This window comes from Lissotriton helveticus, chromosome 7 (genome assembly GCF_964261635.1).
Source record: "Lissotriton helveticus chromosome 7, aLisHel1.1, whole genome shotgun sequence".
Lineage (NCBI taxonomy): Eukaryota > Metazoa > Chordata > Amphibia > Caudata > Salamandridae > Lissotriton > Lissotriton helveticus.
In genome coordinates this window covers 439,893,211-439,916,111 of record NC_136068.1, presented here as the reverse complement: position 1 = coordinate 439,916,111, position 22,901 = coordinate 439,893,211, and the positions used below count along the sequence as shown (strand labels likewise).

Sequence of the window (22,901 nt, the reverse complement as noted above, 5' to 3'; positions counted from 1 at the left end):
CATCATTCTGCATCTGTGGATTTAATGATGCATTTTTAAAATTTCTGGGCGTATTTTTACACTTGCGCTTCCAGTGTCCAATTTCGCCGCAATTAAAACAAGGCAGCTTTTGTTTTAGCTCTTCAATATTAACATTACATTTTTGTTTATTAAAATTGCCCTTAAATTTTCCTTGACCCTTATTCTGATTAATATTTACATTTCTGTTCTCCAAATTTGCAATCTGCTGTTCAGCTACTTTCACCTGTGCCCACATTGCCTTTTCCTTAAGCTTTTTCTGCTTCGCGTCTATCTCATCACTGCAGTATTTTGCTTTTCTCAGTATGTCATCAACTGAGAGTGATTGCCATCCGACAATACCATTCCTGATCATATCACCAATTTCAGGTCTCAGGCCATAAACAAATCTATATATAAAGTGGCTCATGTCCTTTTCACTTAATTTTTCATAGCCACTGTACTGTTTAAACACCAACAGTAGTCTTTCATAGAACGAATGCACCGATTCTTTTGGCTCCTGATTTGTTCTGTCAATTTTAACCCAATCAACTTCTTTTGGGGGAATTTTATTTTTCAACCAATAAATCACTTTATCATACAGTCCCATTACTTCTGATGATGGAGCACCTGTTGAAGCATCTTGAGCAGGCTCTACTTTTGGGCAACTTACAGCAATTTTACATTCTGTCCAAAGATCTGACGGGACAACAATGTCAAAGAATCCATCCAGATCAATCCACAGAACTTTTGAGACTTTTATGAACCTATCTACCTTTCGGTACCATTCTACTGGCTTTTCTCTTAACCTAGGAAAATCATTTGTGAACAACATCGAACAACATTGAAGCATTTCTGTCAGGAGGTTAATCCTGACTGCCACCTTAGGGAGCTCCAGGCCCAAGGCCTTGGCTGCCCTATGCACCACCACTGCATAGGACGCTCCCTCCTCAGTAGCCACGGTAGGGAAAGAGAGCATGCCAAGGTCTGGGGAGGTATCCAGACCACTGGCGTCACCCAATTTCTTTCTCCAGTCTGGCTCTTCCAGCTGGTCTGCTGAAGTGTCCCGTGACCCCTCCCACTCCTCACCACTACCCTCGGGGCGATAGGGAACACCTGGAATGAACAAGGGAACAAAAGTACCATCTGACGTCGATCCAGCTGCAGGTCCATTTCGGAGTTGAGGACAGAGTCGGCCGGGGGCATGGCCGACGCCGAAGACATCGTCACCAGGATCGGTGCCAGGAAAGGTTGAGTAAGTCAACCGGCATTGATCCGGATCCAGGCCTGTATACATGGGGACCCTGCGGCACTGGGGCCGAAGCCGATGTCCTCGAATGCCCCCAACCGGCTCCGTGGGCCCCAAAGGCGCACCAGTGGTGTCGGGGGCTGAGATGGAGTGGAGGGCTTGGTAAAATGTGTGAAGCTGGGCAGGGGACGCCCCCGCTCCCGGAAACAGAAAGAGGCGCGGAGTCATCCCTGAATCAGGCACCGGAGACAGAGCCTTAGAGCGACAACTCTCCGGTTCACGCGTCGTGTCAGCCGACCTACGGGGAGAGGGCAAAGAGCAACTGTGTTTCTTCACTTTCTTCTTGTGCTTTGACTTACCCGATGAGTGCGAAGACTTTGATGAGGTGTGATGGTTCCGCGACCAGTCTTGAGACCTTCCCCTTGAGTGAGACCAGGAGCGACGCGAAGCCGACTACCGGCCTCCAAAAGCTTTCAGGACCGCTCCCGCAAAGAATTCGGATCAATGGCCTGACAGTCAGAGCACGACTTCGGGTCGTTGTCACGCTCCAGGCACCAGAGGCACATGAGGTGCGGATCCGGGACAGGCATCAGCTTGTGACAGGAGTCACAAGGCTTGAATCTGTTCTGACGATGGGTCATCCCTCGAGCACGAGGAGTCGAGCATTCCAAAAAAGATGTAGTCAAAAATCGAATTTTTTTTGTCAATTAATGACCAAGGGGCAGGGTCTCTCCAAATCTGCGCTAGGCTGGCGTGGAAAAAGAGAGAACTGATGTCAGCGCCCAGGGGCAGCATCTAAAAGTATCGTTTTGAGGAAGCAAAGAGGATGGTGAATCTAAGAACAATAAGGGCTATGATGAGGCCCCGGACTTGGTCAGGAGTGCGTGACCTAAGAGTGGACTGACATGGCTCAGCCAATAGAAAGTTTGGATTGACAGAAAAAACGTCCGATAAAGATACTTTAGTTAGTTAGAAAAGGTATAAAAACTGTCCCCATGGGAGGGAGGGGGCTCTTGCTGCTCATCTTCTCCCGATTCCTGTTAGGCGTGACGTGCTGTCGGACTCTTTGGAGAACGTAAGGATCAATAGGGCTAAATGACTTTTACTTTTATTTCTTTAGGTGAAGTGAGTTTTAGACAGGGAAGTTAGGGCTTAGGTGATGGAAAACTGTTTATGCTGCTTTAAATCGTGCTAATTGATTTTGCTTGAAACTGTTGGTTCTATTTGCTAATCCTCAAATAAAGCTGCTTTAATAAAAAGATTCTAATAAAATGCATTTTCCTTGAATAAATAGTTAATAAATAAGATTTTTGAAAAGACAAGCTGGCCTTGTTATTTCACAGTCGTTACCATCAGCAGATCCATTTGCCTAAGTGACTTAATTAAATGCAAAGTTTTACAAAACCATGGTGAAATTATTATTTAGCCGTTGTATATAAATGTGTATATAATTTGTGAATAGGTTTTATTAATTATGTCACATGATTCAGTTGCTCGAAATCTGTCACATTGGTTTATGGGCCTTGTGAGTGTTTTATGATTAATGGTGAGTATTGTGGAGTTGGGTAGTGTTGCTTATGACATATTTTCTATAGGGGCGCTGGATCAATTCTCTGGTAGCAGAGTTACGGTTGCTATGGTAACTGACATGCTACATGGTAGTTACATAGGATCGATGTTTAACATATGTTGAGTTTGTTCACTTGTTACATGTAATCGAAAGGTTTTTTTTCCTGCAGTGTGAAAAATCCTAGTTGTGCCGGCATATGAGTGGTGTGACAAATGAAGTTGTACAGTGCATTTGTTCTGTTTCAAAATAGTGGTATTGTCATATATCACTAGTGTTGTGGACGTACAACACGAATTTAGGGATTTTAGGTGTGCTAGGTAGAATGTATAGTGAGGATTGTCTATGAAATTGTAACTTTCGAGTATAGGGACTTAGAGCCTGTTTTAAAACTCACTGCGAAAAGAGTAGTAGAATTTTATCCGAGCTTGTGTGAAGGGTAAGGAAGTGTCGTCTATTCTTACTGGCGAATGTCGATTTCTATGGTTGGTTAAAGTCCTGCCAGGATTTCATGTATGTGTGGTTAGGGAAACTTTCTGTTTGAAAGTGCGTAAATAATTTTGTAAATCCGTTCAAGTTAAACTTTGAATTGCTACTTTATGTGCATTCAGAGGGAAACGAGTTTGTTATTACTTGCTAGAAGGGTAGAGTAAAAGTTTACTTTATCAACAATTGTATATTCTGTGAGAATAGCGTTGTCTATTCCACGCAAAAGAATACATGAATGATTGTAAAAGCTATCACTTTATTTTAGTGAAACAGACAAATGGTTTGTTTTTCTGTTGTTATTAATTGAAATTCTTTGAAAAAGTGTTTTTAAAATGGCGCTGTGAAAAGATTTTGTGAAGGAGGGGTAAGCTCCTGGAGTGAGAGACGAGAAGCTGCAGCGGCTGTGTACGTCACAGGGTCCGCGCTGTGATTGGCTAACATACGTCACAGCTAGTGCACTGATTGGCTCACGTGACTCTGACGAGCTGTAAGCTGATTGGCTTTTCCAGAAAGCAGCAATTCTATTGGTTGAGCAAGGTGGTGACGTAGCTTAACATGATTGGCTTATTGGTGTGTTTCGTGCACGGATTGGACGGTTTTTGCGGAACAACCAGGAAACATGTACGATCATTTTAAATTAAGCGGATTTGATTAAAAAATGAGTTATTACAAAAAGGAAGAGAAAAAGCTTACATGGCTTCAGAAATTGAAAAATATATTTTCACCCGATAAGAAAATTGAAACGCGAGGTGGAAAATTACTTCATAAGTACAAAACACCTGCAGCCTATATGGAAGGTGAATATGGTTATCATACTTGCCTTTGGTTTGACAATTGGATGGATTATACCATTGATGATGGTGTTTTAGCTTGGCCAGAGGAGGGCTCATTTAATATGAGAATTTTGAAAAATTTGAGAGAAAAAATGATGGCTAGACCAACACAATTTGAGGCTTTAGTTGAATGGGAGGATGAGATGTTTGAACTTCAACGGGAAAGCAGTGGTATAATAAGAAGCCCAAAATAAAATTTTAAAAGAGAAACTCATGAGGATAGGATGCGTCGATGGAGACAGGCAGACATGTGTGATGGTTTATACCCAGTGAGAGTAATGATTACTGAAATACCAGGTCAAAAGAACACCCAAAAGAGAAACAATATTGAAGAAAGTGATTTGGGAGATCCAGTTTTAGAAGAAATATACCTTACAAATAAGAAACAGACTCCTTTAAAACGAGCTTGTTCATGGTCTACCCCAATGGTTTCTACAGGAACAACCCCGAGAGCACCTCCACTTAATGAGGAATCACCCAGATTTTACCCGAATAATACAGAAACTCCTGAAAGATTAGAAACGAGAACAAATTCTAGTGCATATGGTGAAAGTAGAAATTTTCCTGAAACTCCAGTTTCAAGAAATGAGATTCCTTTTAGAGGTCTAATGGGTGCTGGAAGAGATGAGGAAGCTCCAAGTACTTCAGAATATTTACGATCAAAAGAAGAATTAATTTGGCAATTAACTAAAGGCATGTAAGTAGTAACAGTTCCAGTAACAATTGGTCCTGTTCAGCCTGTTTTCGATCAGGGAGAAATTAGACATCCAGGTTTGACTATTCCATTAAATGCAGAAATTCAGAAAGTGGCTGAAATGAAAAATTTTACTCAGAATTAACTGAAATACATCGTGAGAAAACAAGAATGCCTGATTTAACTTTTAATCCAGATTCATTATGCAGAACACCAATGGGTGCAGAGTCAGATACTGAATCTCCAGAAAAGAGTGTTGAGAAAACAGATTCAAGACCAAAGCTTGATGTCGCGAGACTTAAAGCAGATTTAGGGGAATTAATCATTGGCACAATTGGTCCTGACAGTTTAAAGCATTATCAAGATGATGAATTGTTATTTATTTGCAAAAGTGTACAATGGAAAACGAAAAATAAATATGAACAGCTAGAAGAATTAGCTGCAGAATTGGAGAGTGACCTGAGCAAACAGAAAAATTTGGGAAAACATTACAGATTAGATTTTACTGAAAAAGACATTGGGAATTTTAATGCGATGGGAAGAATTCTGCATATAAAAGATTTGATTGTGTACATTAAAAATTTTGGGTGATTTGAGCAAATGGAGAGTGAAGTGGACAAAGAAGAGAGAGGAAGAAAGGAGAGAAAGGGGCATGGTGGCTAATCAGTACCCAATGAGAGAAATAGCAGGTGGTGGTTCCGGACAACCTACGGGGAGGACATTTTGAAAAAAGAGTGGACAAATGGTCCAATTTCAAGCAAATTTGAAAAATTCAAATAATAAATGTAAATGACCTAACACATAAAGTCAAGTTGGAATAAAGTAATTAGAAGTAGCACCGCAACGTCATCCCGGCGACGGACACCTAGTCGACTGATACCACCTACCGACTCGCAAGGGTATTAATGAAGAAAAATTCTCTGGATCCAGTCTGACGCCTGGGGGAAATTCTAAGGTAAAGAATCGAATAGTTTCTTTCAGATAAGATATCCACACACAGCTACTGAAAAGGCGATGCAACAAAACAATGCAGCAGAACAAGAGTATGTTGGTGTGATTCTGTGCCCCAGTCATATACAAAAAATCAATTACTTACCCCTAGTGGCCACTACAACCAAACTCCAATAAGCATTGGCAAAGCCAAGAGATCTGGACTTCGCAACCCTGCATTTATTTTTTTGTAATAAAATCTGTAAAACTTTACAATTTAAAAGTAATAACCAATAAAAATGCTGCCCTTTAAATGTGGCATGCATGTGTTTGCAAAAAAGGCATAAAACAACTCATTGCAAAATTATATAATAAATTGATATGACAGCAGACATTGATAAACCAGCCCTGCCACTTAAATGGACTACTTCTTAGAAGGATGTGCTCAAGAAAGTTGCTTCCACTCACAGTGCAGAGTCCCAGTGGCTAAAATGCCCAATGCTGTATGCTGTGGATGGTGAAAGTAAATGTGATTGGCCCTTTAACAGACCAGTGAATGAAAACGGTTGACGGAAAGGCCTTGTATGTTATGAATGTATATATGTGTGTGTTTTCACTATTCCTTTTTTGGAAACCATGAAGATTGCAAGACAGTTAACGGTATCTCTAGGCCAGACCTAAAAATGACTAACTAGTTTTTTGTTTCTTTATTTTTTTTTAAATATTCAGCAACTGCTGTATTTTGTGGTTTCTACCCTGATTTCCTCATTGCTTGCACCAGTTATTTCTGTTTTGGGGTGTAGTTCAGTGGCGTATTTTTTGGATTTCCTGTACGGTAAGGGGCTCATGTCCTTCCAACCTTGCCTCTTCTCCTCCTCTACTGGGCTGTTTAAGAAGTGTGTATTTTGTGTATTCTTCCCATTGTACAGCATACCCTTAGTTCCTCCCCCAATGGTGTTCTGGAGAATACTTGAGAGTGTATCAATTTTATTCTTCCCTTTCAATGGATTTGAGCCACTATTTCTCAGTCCACAGTTCTCACTCCCTCTTCTCTCCTTTTAGGGACATGGTTCTCATCGTCCATGGATTTCCCTCTGACATCGCTGCCCTACGGGTGAGGAGGCTGTTTTTGATGTCTGTATTCTTCGCTTCCTTGAATGTAGCTTCTACATAAGATGAATTATTATTTGAATGGATACTTCTAACCACAGATTCCTCACGTTTGAATATTACCTAGACATCAGACTGGATCTGGAAAATCATGCAAACCCGCTCATAAGCTCCATCCATGCGTGTCGATGTCAGTTCTTTCCTTTCCGCATCAGCAGATGCGGATCCGGAGTTGCCCTCACCTCTTCACAAGGCTACTTTCTCAAAATGTAACTTTAAATACCAGTGTGCAAGGGAAAATGTCACTACCTAAAACCACAGGGTTCCAACCTTGTAGACACTGTTACAAGTAAATGGCTGTGGCAGATCCCCACCAGATTTGCCTTGGGTGCTTTAGGTCGGATTACAACTCCAAGACCTACAGCAACTGTGCATTAATAAATCCCAGGAGCATCGTGGACCATGAGGCAAAGCTGCCTATCACCAAGCACTGTAAGACTCCACACGGTCAAGGTTAAAGGGAACATCCCATTGCTGCTACCGAAGTTGTTACTTGCGTCAAATTTTAATCATGGGCAAAGTCATCGGGTAAGTTAAAAAGCACCATAAGACGTCCAAGTGGGGCTTGGCCTTCTTAGGTGCGAGGGCATAAATGCACCGCTTGGTCTTGCCCCCAAACCTCATTTTCTTTGCAGCCGATTCCAACTTTCATCCTGTGGCTATGCAAGTTTCCTTCTGGGTCCCTTGGTGACACCACCGCAAATCCACAAAATCCATGAAGCTATGCTAACTCTTTTGGCTCTCTGCCAGCTCCCCCGGACACAGCTTGGAGTCCCAAGGAACGATTAAGACCTCCAACTCGGTGTGCCCTCAGTGCCAGTTGGAGCCTCTGGTCCCATTGCGGGCCTCAACCGTCGCCAGACCCTGGAGCATCGACGACGATAAAGCGCAACCAATCGTCCTCTGTGAATACAAGCTGACTCCGCATTAACTTCAACCAAGGCTGCACCCTAATCACACAGGGTCCGCAGCCATCTGGCAACCAATCAGATTTTGATACTCTGCTCTTGCGTCAAGGAAGGGCCCAGATCATCCACAATCCTTTTGACACAGACTTCGATAATGACCTTTATGATGAACAGGATGAATTTGCTCAACCATATGCTGAGTATAACTGGTATGATGAGCTATAAGATGTCAGTGGACAGAATACTTCTTCAGACATCGCTCTAGTCTCTCCAACTGGGTCGGATACTGAAGAAAGTGCCTTCTTTACAGTGGTGATCTGAAGGGCAGCTGAGGTTCTTACCTCAACTGGCCACTATAGAGGTGAAAAACTAATGTTCTCACCAAAGTTCTCCTACCCAAACAGACTACTACTGAGCCCCTGCTGCCTTTTTAGTGAGGTGCTCAAAACCACATTCATGAGTGCCAGTAAATAAGCTAATAGAAAGCAGCACCAGTCCAGCCCCAGCTGACCCAGCTTTCCTAATGCAACATCCCATTCCAGAAAGGTTGGTGATGCACATATCCATAATCAGGATCAACCCCTATGCCTTCCCTGCCAGCCCACCTGATAGAGAGTTCAAAGTGCCTCAAAACCTTTGGCAAACTTAAGTTCTCTTGCAATATGGTCCGTCTATGCCAGCTGCCAATTGGGCTGCTGTACTCATGCCCTTTAGGGTTTTGTTGCTTAAATACTATCTGCTGTACCGGAAGACTTGCTGTCCAAAATTACACTAGCCATTCAGTATGACCACGATACAGTAAAATTCACAATTTACGGTGGGTTGGACACACAAATTGCCTTAGTCGGGCAATTAGCACAAGCGTGACTTTTAGGAAACACGCCTGCATTAGGTCTACGGACTTCTCCAGGGATGTCCAATCTACCCATGCTCTTTGATGGCTCTGGCCTCTTTGGTGAAAAGGCAGACTCAGCTCTCTGTATCTTTGAAGATAGCAGAGCCACAGCGCGCTCCTTTGGACTTTCTGCTCGAATACCTCAGTTTCAGAAGCAGTTTTGCCACCTCATTGGCTATGGTAGGGGCTTTCAGTACTGACAGCACAGCAGACTCTACAACCTTTTGGTTACTGAGGCAGCGGTACCCACAGACAACATGGACAACAGGGGCAGTGAGCAGCCTGATCCTCTGTTACCCCTACTGCCACAGCCACAAAACCTCCAGTGTGCCCTTCCAGGCACCATCACTTGGGACAAGTGGATCTTGCCAGCAGGGTTACACTGTTCCCTTTCTTTTCATCCCACCTTACTTCCCACCACCCTCTCAGTGGCTGACAGAGGGCCATCTGTCCCTTTTGCAGCAAGAAGTGTAGGCCCTTTTATCTAAAGTAGCCATAGAGAAGGTTCTGACCCCGGAAGTAGGAAATAGGTGTTTGCTACTTCCTTGTGCCGAAGTAGGACGGAGGCCTTTGTCCTATTTTAGATCTTCTCCCTCTCAACGCCTTCCTGCGGAAGGACAAATTCAAGATGCTTACTCTAGCCCAGGTCTAGTCTGCCCCGACCCTGGAGATTGGATGATAATTTTGGACCTGCAGGACACTTATTTCCACATCCCGAGCCCTAGCTGCGGTTCACTGTGGGGCAGGATAATTTTTGGTTTGCTGTGCTCCCCTTTGGCCTCACCAGTGACCTTCAAGTGTTCACAAAAGTGATGGCGGAGGTTGCAGCGCATCTTGGGAGGTCAGGAGTTCCAGTCTTTCCTGACCTAGACGAATGGCTGCTGAAGATTGGCAGTTTTCTTAATTGCCATAACATTGTGTGTGCGCAGGCTCCAAGCCCGCTCTGTCATTCCGCCATACACAACTTTCTTTCCAGACAACTTGGGGCTGATTATGAGTTTGTTGGTCTATTGGACCGCCAACCCCCCTTTGGCAATGGGGCAACCATCGCATTGGCAGTCCAATAGCTGTATTATGATTTTGGCAGACGGACTGCCATAGGACCGCTGATACCGCAAGTGATCCGCAATTCCTGGTGGTCTTGTAGCCGTCTGAGACCACAATATGCTGGTGGTGCAGCTGCTGCACTGCCAAGCATATTATGAGTTTCCTCACTGCCCTCCTTTTCATAGTGGTGAGCTAGCAATGAAAAGGGTGGCAGTGAGGAATCTAAGGGGGCCCTACAGGGCCCCATGGTGCCTCGGTCCACAGGGATGCAATCAGGGGGGACATGGTGTTTTTCTGCACCCCTAGTTCCTGCACGGCCTGGACTTTACAGTCCATGCTGTACTGGACATGCTGTGGCGGTCCCATGGAGATTCCTTTCTTAGGCCTTTTTATGAACCTTTGAAAGACAGCGCCGTGGGCCATCGCCGCAGGACCTCCCTGCCCGGATTACAACTTGTAATTTGGCGGTGGGCAGTGATGGAGTTTGGAAGTGTAGGAGTGGGGCTGTGGTGTGCCGCCCTGCTCCCACACCACCAAACTCATTATCAGGCCCTAGTCTTTAAGACTGAAGCCTTCTTTCTTTCGAAAGTGGTGACTCCTTTCCATGTCAGGCAAAGCATCACCCTCCCGGCATTCTTTGCTGTGCCTCATCCATCTAAGGAGGAGCAAAAATTCCATCAGTTAGCACTTAAAAGAGCCCTTAGTTTTTACAACGATCATACCAAAGCCCGTCAGATGGATTTTCAGCTCTTTGTTGGGTTCAGGGGAGTAAAAACAAGCATTTGCAATGCAATAGGTCTCACTTTTACGAGAATTTGAGCTATTGGCATTGTAAATGAAAATGCCTTTTATTAATGTGTTGCTTTTAAAACGGTTTAATAAAAGGTTTTGTCATTTACAATGCCGATAGCTTAAACACTTGCAAATGCTATGGGTACCCATGCTATAAATATTTTTTTTAAAGCACTAGGAGAGAGCTGTTAGAGAAAATAGTACTTGGAGGCTGTAATTAAAGCCTACTGAGTAAAAACACATGAGACGGGGGTGTCGCCATGGGACGTTACGAAATGACTAAAGGCAGTAGTAAGGAGGGACTACTTAGCCTATTGACCAATGAACAGCCACAGTTTACACTGGACAATGACACAAGCCTATGAAAATATGGGCGGAGCTTCAAGTCTATCTGAATACAGCCTGCATCTCAGGACAGCGCATTCGTTGCCCATGCTCGACCTAAAAAGGCACGGCAGTGCAGGAGAGAACTATCTCTTGCTGGATCATGGTCTGTGCCATAATCTACTACACATTGGCCAAGAACCATCCCTCGGAAAGCTTACAGGGTCATTCCATCTGAGCCAAGCTGCTACCATGGCATTGACTCGAGGAGTGCCTGGTCTGGATATTTGCCTGTCTGCTACTTGGACATCCTTTTATACATTCAGCAAGCACTACTGCCTGGACAGCCAGGTCCATTGAGAAGGGCACTTTGCTCAGTTGTCTTGCAGGACCTTTTGGTCTTAGCTCGTTCACTGAACGACCACCGAATACTGCTTTGGAATCTATTCAAAAGGTGAGGAATCTGCAGGTAGAAGTATCCAACAGAAGAACAAGTTACTTACGCTTGATAACGGTCTTTCTGGTGGATACTATATCTACCTGCAGATTCATCATCGATCATCCCTGTTCTGTGAACTGGGATCCTTTTCTCCATCTAAAATGGCCCTCGGTCTAGAGCTCTGCACATTACTCACAACCATTGTGCTAATGGTTCTGTGCCTGGGATCACATACAGCCTAGAAAGAAACAATGGTAGCATGCACGGGTGACGCCTATATGCGCCTCCTCATATCAGTTCCTGAGCGGGACGGTGTTGGCACGGAGCTGCACAACTCCACCTACCAGTGAGCAGGGGTACTAGTGAAGATTTCTGGATCCAGTCTGATGCCTGGGGATTATTAAAAAGATGAGGAATCTGCAGTTAGAGTATCCACTAGAAAGAGTGTTACCGAAAGTAATTATTTCTTTGTGGTTGTGAATTCTCTTTCTGCCAATATTATTGTCCCCTCTTTCCTAGTGTTTCTCCTTTTATCACTCCTCTGCTTGTGATAAGCTAAAATGGTCATTTATTGCCATTGTTTAATTAGACATATATCCTCATGTGCCTAAATCCAAGGTTGCTGAATCCATGATTGCCTAGATCCAAATATCTCTCCCCTTTATTTACCCTACACTTCCTGTCTTTCACCTTTGCAGGATCTATTTATATTTATATTTGCTTCCATTGTCCTCTCTCCCTATCTTTGTTATCCTCCCTCTTTTTCCCTGTTCTGCCTTCCTCTCTCTTGTTCTAGGTCAAAGTCTCATAATAAAAAATAGGTCCTGCTCCCTAAAAATAAGAGTTGGTGCCCACCACATGCAAACACCGCCACATAATAAGTATTAAGTACTGCTTCTGTTATGTTAAGATTGGTAGTTTCCCATATTCCCCCACTATGTCCTCCCTAGTGTATTCTCAACCTGCTCTGAGTTGGGTTTGAAACATTGTTGATGCTTGTGTGTTTGTAATATATGAGTTTCCTATGTCTTCTTCAGTTTCTCAGGCGTCTCCTTTTTTGGTCTCGCCCATGCAGGAAGTAAATTGATGTTTTTGAAGTGTCCCTAATATTAATCTTTACCTTTTCATTGCAGTTTGAGTGGGCCTGGCAGCACCCACATGCCTCACGCCGACTCACACATGTCAGCCACAAGTCCAAGAAAGAATCTAGCTTCGAATTCCACCTGCGGGTGATGTCCCACATGCTGCGTGTCGCCCCCTGGTGCCGCCTGCCCTTAACAGTGCGTTGGCTGAAACAGGAGTACCGCCATGACTTCCACCCTGCACTAGAGCCTCCATTGCACATGCCTGTATCCTTTGGACAGGTACGAGCCAAGGCCCGAGCCAAGGGTTCCCAGCGCAAAGAGCGAGGAGCTCCAGAGCAGGGATCAGAACCTCAGTCGGCAGCTGGGGATATGGAACCCTTGCTGAGCTCTCAGAGGGACAGCACAAAGCAGAGGTGCAGAGTCTGCTGCCAGAGAATCCAGGTAAAACTTTGTTCTTAAAAGCACTGGCTGTCTGTCTATTATTGGTCTGTCTTTTACATCACATGTCTACCTGTACTGTCTGCCAAGCTCTCACCTCTATTAGCGCCTCCTTTCTGACTGCTAATGGTTGTGTATAATTTTGCCTGAGTCCTTGCCATCTCCTATCTAGCTCCAATTACCCCAACCACTCATCTCTTCCCACCATTACTGCTTCTAATTTCCACATCATCCTAGCCTTAAAAAGGATGGCGTTTAGGCCGATGAACCACCAATGGCATTTAGGCTGATGCTATGGGGCAGTAGAGGTGGGGTTGGGAGAGAGGCGGGGGGGGGTTTAAGAAAAAGGTAAAAATTCACTTACCTAGGCTTCCGGCCGCCTCTTCTCGTCCATCTTCTTCGGTCCAGCAGGAAGCAGACTCTCCTAGCCAATTCTCCACCCAGGCTGTGCATTACAGCCTGGCGGAGAACATGCTAACTGCGCATGACTGTTTTGGCCGGCCCAAGTCAGCATGCCAAACTGCCATGCGCACTTAGAAAGTGCTCACCAGTCCTCCCCCGGCTCTGTGGGCAGCCCGGCATCGCACCTTCAGAGCCTTCTGAAAAAAAAATGATAATATTGTGGAGTTATCATTTTATTTTTCCTGTGGGGCGATGCTCCATCGCTTTAGTAGTGGAGCTACCACTCTATGAATGCTTTTTCCTGTGCTCTCTCTTTGTTTCTCACACAGACGTACCCACACCAAAAGGTCTGGTTGTTCTCTTTTTACCAACATTCAGACAGTGGAAAAGGTTTCCATAATTGTTTTTTATCAGGATCTCAGGACTTTTTCTGTGATAGGTTTCCTAATATCACAATGAAAACGTTGTTGCTCTTTCCCCATCACCTGTTTTGGCCATAGTCCTCCCCACATACCGCTTTAATATTGATCTTCCCCGTAAATCACTCTTGTTGCTCAGTCTACAGTCAACTTCCAAAACTGCACCAAGAATGCCTAACTTTACATTGCTCTAACAGGGTTACATAGTGAACATTTACTGATTGACCTAGGTGGTGTGCTGGATTGGAGGGCCGCCAGCTTGTTTTACTTTAATAAGGTTGCTAGTAAGAAGGACAACTTGATTGATTCTTTTTAATAGCTTTCTCTTGGGATATTATTTTTCATTACCTAGTCTACTTTGAGGGGGATTTGTAAATGTGCTTGCTCTTTCACTTAGTGTATTGAATCTGAACTTTGTTGGGCTCCAATGGCGGATTCATAGCGCAGCTTTCTTGGATGCTATAATACTGCACCTCGCTCTAGTTGCAGGAGCCAGGCCGCGGAACATTCACTCTAACCTTTCCTTTTGAAGCACACAGTGGGCATGCTAATGGCCGGCCTATCTGCGCACGCCAACGGCAAGCCCGTCTGCGCATGTCTGCACCCATAACGCAACCTACTCCAGCCACGCTGTCCATCTCTTGCTGGACCTAGTAAAAAGAGTGTGTTATAGTAAAGAACCTCTCCTGCATGCCCAACCAACTAAATGTAACTATCCTCTCCCATGTGACTTAGAGAGTAACTGCCTGTTTATATGCCCTAATCGTGTTTTTAAATTACTCCTAGGCACAAGACCCACTTACACTGCTCGCTTGAACCTACCTCACTCTGGCAACACAGCTGGACTTATAAAAGCATGGTTAATCAATGTCTGATCACTCCCCAAACACAAAATAGAAATATTGAGATCCTACAAGATAATACCTAGGATCTTATTTTCCTTACAGAAACTTGGTTGAAACACAGTTCAGGACCTGATCTCAAATCTGCCATTGCCAATGGCTATTTGATTTCACATTTAATCAGAGGTGGTACAGCAGGTGGCGGTGCGGCAGTTGTTTATCGTTCAAAGTTTCTCTGCTCTAGTCAGCAGTTACACTTACTGGGCAAGGCTGAGCCCTTTTTACCACTAAGATCTCTTATAATTGCTCGCTGGAATCCTCTTATATCGCTTCCCTACGTCTGACCCTCAATTCAGCAAGGCTTTATCTAATGCCATTATGCCCCCCCTTTTTTTTTTTACAATACTCTCATTTTATGATATTATGTGACTGTAATTTACATGTTGGTAACCCCTCCTGTTAAGCTGCTGAACAGCTGACTGAAGTTGTGTTGTGATTAGTCCAAAAGGCTGTAGACCCCACAGATAACGGTGGCCACACTTTAGATGTTATCTTCTCTAATTTTCCCACTTTAGAAGTAGGAAATCCTGGACCTTTAGCTTTGTCTGGCCATTATCTAGTCCCTTTCACTTAGAATGTTCTCCCTATCAGGTTCTCAAAGCAAATAAGGCGGTTTTGTATCGCTCTTGGAATTCCATCTCTGACGCAGCCTTGAATATGGTCTGTTCTCAAGTTAAGGTTGATCAGTCAAGAGACATCGATACTGCTGTCACATCACTCTATTTAAATCTCTAGATGAATTTCGATACAATAGTCCCCTGAAGAAGAACAGCAGTAAAATGTATTCTATTTCGTCTCCATGGCTATCTGACAAGTAGAATGCAAAAAAGCTAGAGCGGAAGTGGCATTGTAAATTTGTAGCTGAGGATGAACCTAGGATGAACAAAGCTGCTTTTAAACAATTCAGGAAAAACATAAGAAGTTCTAAGGCTTGCATGTTTTCAAAACAAATTGAGGAAGCTGAAATACACCACAGACTTATATTTAAAATTGAAGATTCCTTTTTGAATCCGAATTCAGGAAAGCAATTTATTTCTTCTTCTCAGGAGTTTGCGGAAAATGTGTCAATTTGTTCTCATTATAAAGTTGCTAATATCTAGTCCCGCTTTCCTAGGTCTTCACTAATATCTTAGGGCAATGTCTCTCAGCCAGCTCCTTTGAAAAAGGTTTCTCTAAAGGATATTGAAATGATCAGCCAGAAGCCAAATCTGTCTCCCTGCTAGATAATATATGCCCACTGCTTGTGATTAAGCATGCAATCAATTCCTTAAATCAACAGATTCATTCCTGATTTAATCGTTCCTTAGAATCTGGATCAGTGCCCACAAGCTGGACAAAGGCACTAATGCTTCCACTTGAAAAAAAAACTAACTTGGACCCACTGAACTCGGCTAACTATAGACCCATATGGGAAACAGCATTTATAACATGAGCGAAGCCACACGTGCCGTTTCCATGCAAGTATTACAGCACCTGCCTGAACCACACATATGACTTAACCACTCACATTAACCTTGCATATGTGTGGTTAGGGCAGTCAGTGGTCTAGATGTAAAGCGGATTAGCAGGGAGAGGAACAGGAAGGATTGGGAGAGGAAAGACAGGGACGCGGCTTGGTAAGTGGAGTTGGAGGCCAGGTTTTGGGGGCTAGGTTTTAGGGCTGGTGGCTGGTTTTAGGGTGCGGGCGGTGGGTAAGGGGAAGTTTTCAGGGCTGGCGGTCGCTGCTTTGGCATACGTGGTTAATGCATGCATGGTCGTTTCATACAACCACTCATACCTTTACTCCCTGTGCTAGGGAAGTTGTTTAAATCTTTGGTCAATCATCAAAACACCAAATTTATTGATGGAAATAATTTTTACACCCCTAACAGCCCAGCTGCTGTGCAGACATTAGCACGGAATCAGCCCAGCTAGAAGTGACTGATTTCATCAAATTCCAGCTTGATCTTAACATAACATAATGTGTATTTGTAAAGCACACATTCACCCAAGGGTATTTTGACACTGAATAACAAATGTTTATTGTTACCCTACTCAATGGTACTCATTTTATCGACCTCAGAAGGATGAAAGGCTGAGTTGACCTGTAGGGATTTGAGCCTGTGATCAAGAGGTCGAACACAGTCCCCTACAGTGGAGGTATTAGTCCACTAAGCCACCAGACCCGGCTCTAAAGTCCATATTAGCACTGCTTGACTTATCTCTCGCTTTCATACGGTGTCTCATGACATCCTTTTGCTGCGTCTGGAAGGAGGTGGTAAAGTACGGACCATGTGGTGTTGGATAAAATATTTCCTCGCTGGCAGAAAGCAAGCAGTATAACTATACCCCTACATATCAGAATTTAAAGAAGAGCATTGTGGTGTGCCACATGGTTTGGCTCTTAACCCCACCCTATTTAACATATATATGACCCCTCTTGCCTCTATTGTATAATCTTAGGGCTTCAATGTTGTGTTAAATGCTTATGACCCTCAGTTAATGTATGCCTTCATCATCTAGAAAATGTGTCCACAGCCATCTTTCATGGCTGCCTTTTGGCAGAAGCCGATTGAAAGCACAAGAGCCGCATTTGCCTGAACTAATTTGCTCTATTGAAATCACTGCGAAAGACGCTTACATTTCTGCCAGATAACAAAGGGCAGGTCATTATTCCTGCCTTAATCACATCAAGGTTAGACTAAGCAGATGTTCTCCTTCTTGGGTCTCCTCAAGAACTGATCAATAGACTACAGCAGTTTCAGAATGCTGCTGCCCATTTTATTTTGTGTTGTTGCTATGTGGCCCAGACATGGGTACTTGCTTGCTGCACCACACTATTCAAGCTACACTGGCTGATGAGGGTTGATACCCTGAAAGGGTCAAGACTGATTTGCAAATGTCTGGGTCCAAACTGGGGTGACGTGGCAAGCAAAATAACAATGGATTAAACCCAGATCTGTGACTGGGGGTGAGCGTTTGAAAAGTTTTAACACTCCGTCTATCATTTTATTTTGTGATGTTGCTCATCTGGGGCTGAACATTCCACAACGTTACTCTGTCCGAAGGGGCCTGAGAACTGTTCATTGGTTACCAATAAACCAAAGAATTACATTAAAAGCCATTGATTTTACATTCAGGGGGATGCAACAGACAGGCCCAGCCTACATCCAAGATAAGATTTAAAGGTACCGACCCCATATAAATCTACGTTCAACTCATCAAAATCTGCTGTGCGCTCCAAGGATACCGAAATCAAGAGCTGGTGGCCACTCTTTTAGTTTTCTGGCTTCTAAGTTATGAAATTCTCTTCTGTAACACCTTTGGAGTATCCCCTTAGAGTCGATCCATTTTTTAAGGCACTTTAAAGACTCACCTCGGTCTCCTTCATATCCCTTCTTCCCTTTTGAGGCACCAGTCTCCCCGAGATGGTTTAGCTTCCTGTTTATCTTTATTGCAACTAGCGTCAGGACCCTCGGGTTAAAGCACCTGTCCCTCTTTATCAAAACACATCATTCATTCAAAGACAACATTGAACATTTATTTCTCGACCTCGCTCGTCACGCAAGCCACTTTCTCTTCCCTTTCTGCCATCCAGCTGCTACACTCCGAAGCTGCTACACTCCTGCCAGAGCAGGAGCAAATGGCTCCTGGAACTGGTTTGAGCTGGACTATGCACAGGGACACCAAATGTGCCCCCAGTGCAGCCTTTCTTGCACTCTAAAAGCGTTCCCACCCAGCCCCAATACACTAAAACCTGTCTGGGAGGTGGTTAGACCTCCATGTGACAGGAAGCCTATTGTCATGCCTTCCTCTGTGCGAGCTTGGCTCAGCAGCAGGAAAGCAGAATCATGTCTGTGTCGGGCAGCATCCATTTTGTACTGCCCAGGTCAGGAAAGATGGTACCGGGTATACCGGTGACCCACATATATCCCTTCAGAAGGGTGGAATCATACCTCCCACACCAGTTACTGGCATGGAGGTATGATTCCAAGGTGTTTGACACCAAACACGACATGTTTCTAAGCAGCCGTTTTAAAGTTAGCATTTACCGCGAGGTTATAATGCACTTAAACATATATGTCTGGCTGTGTCACAGACAACGCCGGAGAATGGTCTCCGAAGGCGGCAGAGGGGCTCTGCTCATGCAGGGGCTCCCTCTCCCATAAAACCCAACATCCTGACGTCAGGATTTTTAAGGTCTGCCATAGGGGTGACTGGTAGGTATTTAAGTGTAGTGATTTAGATAGATATAGTGAACTTATATCTTAAGTAAGTGGGGCAAACACCAGCTTACACAGTCTGCTGTAGTAGGCTAGTCGTGTCAGTTTGGATGGCCTCTCAGGGGTGGCACAATACATGCTTCAGCTCATGGGAGGTCTCTGGGGTATCTATGCCCTGGGTACATGGTGTACCATATACTAGGGAGTGATAAGGGTACACCAGAATCCAATCTGGAGTGTACCTAATGTACATGCATATCAATTTAAAGGAGAAAGCAGATTGACTGGGGTCCTGGATAGCAGGTTCCCAGTCAGACTAGGCCAAAAAAACAGTGTGACATCAGCAAAAAGTGGGGGTAACCATACAAAGCAGATACTACTTTCCTACATGCGTGATAATTGCATGTTTGTTGTAAAAGTCTGTGTGGTAAAGGCATGCTTGTTAAAGATGCATGCGTTGTAAAGCCTGCGTGGTAAAGTCATGGGGGTTCAGATGTCTTAAAGGCTTCCCCACCACCACACGTTGACATGCCCCACAAGTTTTGTCACAGTTTTTGCCTTCTTTTAAAAAATTATTTTTGTTTTCTTTTCATTTGGATGGCCTGGAGCTGCATTTTGTTACCAGATACCATGATTTTTGTATTTAACTGCTCCCAGATTGGTGTTTGCCTACTTGAAACAGCATGTGAAGGAAAAAAGGTAGCCATATCATGCCATATAAACGCAAATGCGCTTGTATACGTCATTGCGATTGGCCACCATCGCATCATGATATATCGCATCATGATACATGCATGATAACACAAGTCTATGGCAATGTCATTGTCCATTTTTTTGCAGATGCTGTACAGCATTGGCAGCCATAAGGCATGGCCTATTGGGTTTGCTCACAACTCTATTACTTTATCTTACTTTTGTAGGTGTCTTTTTTGCAAACTCGTCATGTTACCTACAAAATTGATGCTTAAATATACCCGGAGACTAAGGGCATTGCTGTGTCCTTGCTGTAGAAAGGTGAATAAATGCAAAGAAAACTGTTGGGAAATCTCTTTAAAATGTATGCCTGTGCTCCGTCCCTGGTGTAAAGGTGTAGGTATGTGCACTTCCACATGTAGTTGTTTATTTTCCATCACATTGCCAGAATGCTAAGCTAAATGTGACAGAGCCTTCTCTTTCTGACAGTGCTTAATGTGACCCGGTGATTGCCGATGAGGACGACCAGCACTCTTTTTGGGGGACCGGCACTTATTTTCCCTCATCAGACAAACAAACGAGGGAAAACGCACAATGAACAAAGAGGAAGAGAAAGATGGAAAAAAAATCACAAAGAGAGAAAGCAGGGACCAGCAGTAGTGAGATAAAGAGGAGAGAGCGTCTGGTACTAGATTAAAGCGGATGAGGTGGATTCCAGACCACACAGCCTTGTATTCGGCACGCTGACATTTAACAGTGCCAACCATGGGCTTTTCATCAGAGCTTTGGGCACGGGCATTCCCAATCACTGGGTATGAAATGATAGGTAATTGTGTGGTTTCCTCTGAGGAACAGTGGTTTTGTTTTTCAACAATTCTTAAAGAAATCTCAAAGAAGAGGATATTTATTTTTTTGTTTTGTTGGTTGTGGTATGTTTGCGGGGTATGATGAACTCATTGTAACTAGTAACACAGCCTATTAGAATAAAATATAGGTTTGCTTTTTTTTCAGTCAAATGTCAGGTTCCGCAGGACTCTAGTCAAAACTCTTAACAAGTAAATGCTTGGAAACTAAAACCATGTTTCAGTCTTAATGACTTTCAATATTGGCGGCATTGAAACTCCTAAAGGCCTATATAGCTATAATCACTTACACCTGCATTATGCAGTTTTCTGGCATTGTTATGCATTTACCGCACTTGCCACACAATTCACAGAGCGTGCCAAAGAAAAGGTGCACTATATTTACAGCTGTTGTTATTTACAATCCAATACATTCAAGATTAGCACCACAGAACGTTGTACCACTCTCTCACTAGAACTAACCAGTCAGTACAAATTGGACAAGTACGTAAAGTCTAAAAAGATCCGCTACACATGGCTGGTCACCAAAGGACTGTTAATATAATCACATGCCAGTCGTAACTACATATATTTTAACCATTAGGTGACACCTTATGGTTGAGAACCTCGAATGACAATCATACAAGGGATTTCTGCAACCTAGTCCATCCTGGCATATCTTTCCATCACCTCCCTTTTTATGCCACAGCTTCCTGCCACATCCATATATCACGGTGGGCGACCTTATGCTATACTTATGCATATGAATTTGCACCAAGAATAAGGAAATTATATTCATAATAATGGGACATGCAGAGACCAATCACAGCTGCCAGAACACTACAAATCATAGACTGCACATCTGACTCCCGTGCCCCCTACTCCATCACACCACTAATGGCAGCATCACAAAACAAGATTACAAAATGTCTCTGGTCACTCATGCACGACATGAAAACACTTCTCACATATATGTCAGTGTAAAGACCACACACCTCCAGCCGCATAACCTGCACAGTGTAGTGTGCTACGTCTATGGGTAAGCGCTTCAGTGCTCCACATATGGGTAGTAAGCAATATATAAATGCTACACTAGTCCATTTTGAGCTCCAATATATCAACAATTACCAAAACAACCACAACATATGATGCTGCAAAACGTCAGATCATTAGCAGAGTTTAAGTCATCCTCATTCTGGTAACGATTGTTTTGTTTAGAAGTTAAACTGGTAGTAATGAGAAGAACCCATTGCATATATAATAGAGTATGTTAAAATGACAAAGTAGCAAAATAATACTGCCATGGTATGTGCTGCATAATTTGCATTAATTTTTACCTAATGTAATCAATCCTGCCCATAACATTGTCCTCAGTGGCAGCTTAATTCCAGTGGCCTTCGATAAAATTGATGTGAGTTTGAAAGTGAAGCATAAACAGGAACTGGTTTCGAACACAAGATACCCCTTGGTGTGGTGATTTGAGGTTCACTGAGCCTTGTTTTGGGATGAAAAAGATGGAGTTTATTAGAATGACGTATATGACAACTATCGGCCAGAGTGACCATAGCCTTTGTTCTAGGGAAAGAAGAGGTGGGAACAGTGAACTTAACTTTGGGAGGTTGAAGTAAGATCTTTGCTTCGCTCTGGAGAGTACACTGGTCCAGGGGAAGTGATCAGGGGAGATTATATTTGAGATCCAGAAGGCATCTTCAAAGGCAGATGATTGGGTTGGTTTCATTGTAAGGGTCTCACTTCAGTGGATTGACCATTTGTCTTGAAAACGATAACCGCTCTCTTTCACCCCTAATTTCACAGCAGCAAATCCAATAGGCTAGAATTGTCATGTGCATTTTCCGTTTTCTTTTTTTAAATAAATTTCTCTTTTTACCTATTTTGAAGCAGATCCGACTGAGGATGGTCTGTGTTGCCTTATTTCATCAGACACCTCTTGACCATAGATATTCTGATATTCACTGTGATGGGCCAGGTCGCTGCCTTTCGGAGACACTTGCGAATAGTTAGAGGTCTCTTTGAACCAGGGCTTGCTATCTAAATCAGAACACTGAAATGTGAGCTGAGGTGGCCATTATGTTGGTGAAATCAGGATTCCCAGAGACAAGTTGTTAGGTCTGACATGTCACAACAGCTTACTTACCATTTCAATAAAGCATCTCCCTCTCAGAGAGGAAGTTGAGGGGCAAGTATCTTTATCAGATTGGCACAGATGACCTAAAACAATCTAGTACATTAGATGTAGTAGGAAGACTGAGATGAGGTGGGTCTTGTCCGCTAGCCTCAGTGTGTATGCTGTTTTGCCTACATCACCATGTGTTATTTCCCCTGTGCAGGGTGATGATGATGCCCTGCAGTGCTTCCATCCCAGCTGTGCCATGCGGGCACATATCACATGCCTGGCTGAAGCGTTCCTGAAGGATGAGCCCGACCACTTCATACCCGTGGAAGGGCAGTGCCCAGGGTAGGTAACCAAGAGGGATCTGCCAGGAGAACCACGAGTCAGCAGTGTAGGTGGACGCTGGGTGGACTAAAAGCAGTACAATTGCCACATTCTTAGGAGGGGGCACGA

The 22,901-nt window shown here is 43.8% G+C and overlaps 1 protein-coding gene across 2 annotated transcripts in view; it reads left to right on the top strand.

Annotated features, from left to right (window-relative positions):
* The window catches only part of LOC144768570 (structure-specific endonuclease subunit slx1-like), a 497,482-nt gene that overhangs the window by 195,850 nt on the left and 278,731 nt on the right, over positions 1-22,901 (top strand). For both annotated transcript variants that reach the window (XM_078652340.1, XM_078652341.1), the window contains 3 exons: positions 6,822-6,873; positions 12,468-12,860; positions 22,666-22,793. In XM_078652340.1, coding sequence (XP_078508466.1) covers positions 6,822-6,873; positions 12,468-12,860; positions 22,666-22,793 — 573 coding nt within the window. The remainder of the gene's footprint in view (positions 1-6,821; positions 6,874-12,467; positions 12,861-22,665; positions 22,794-22,901) is intronic.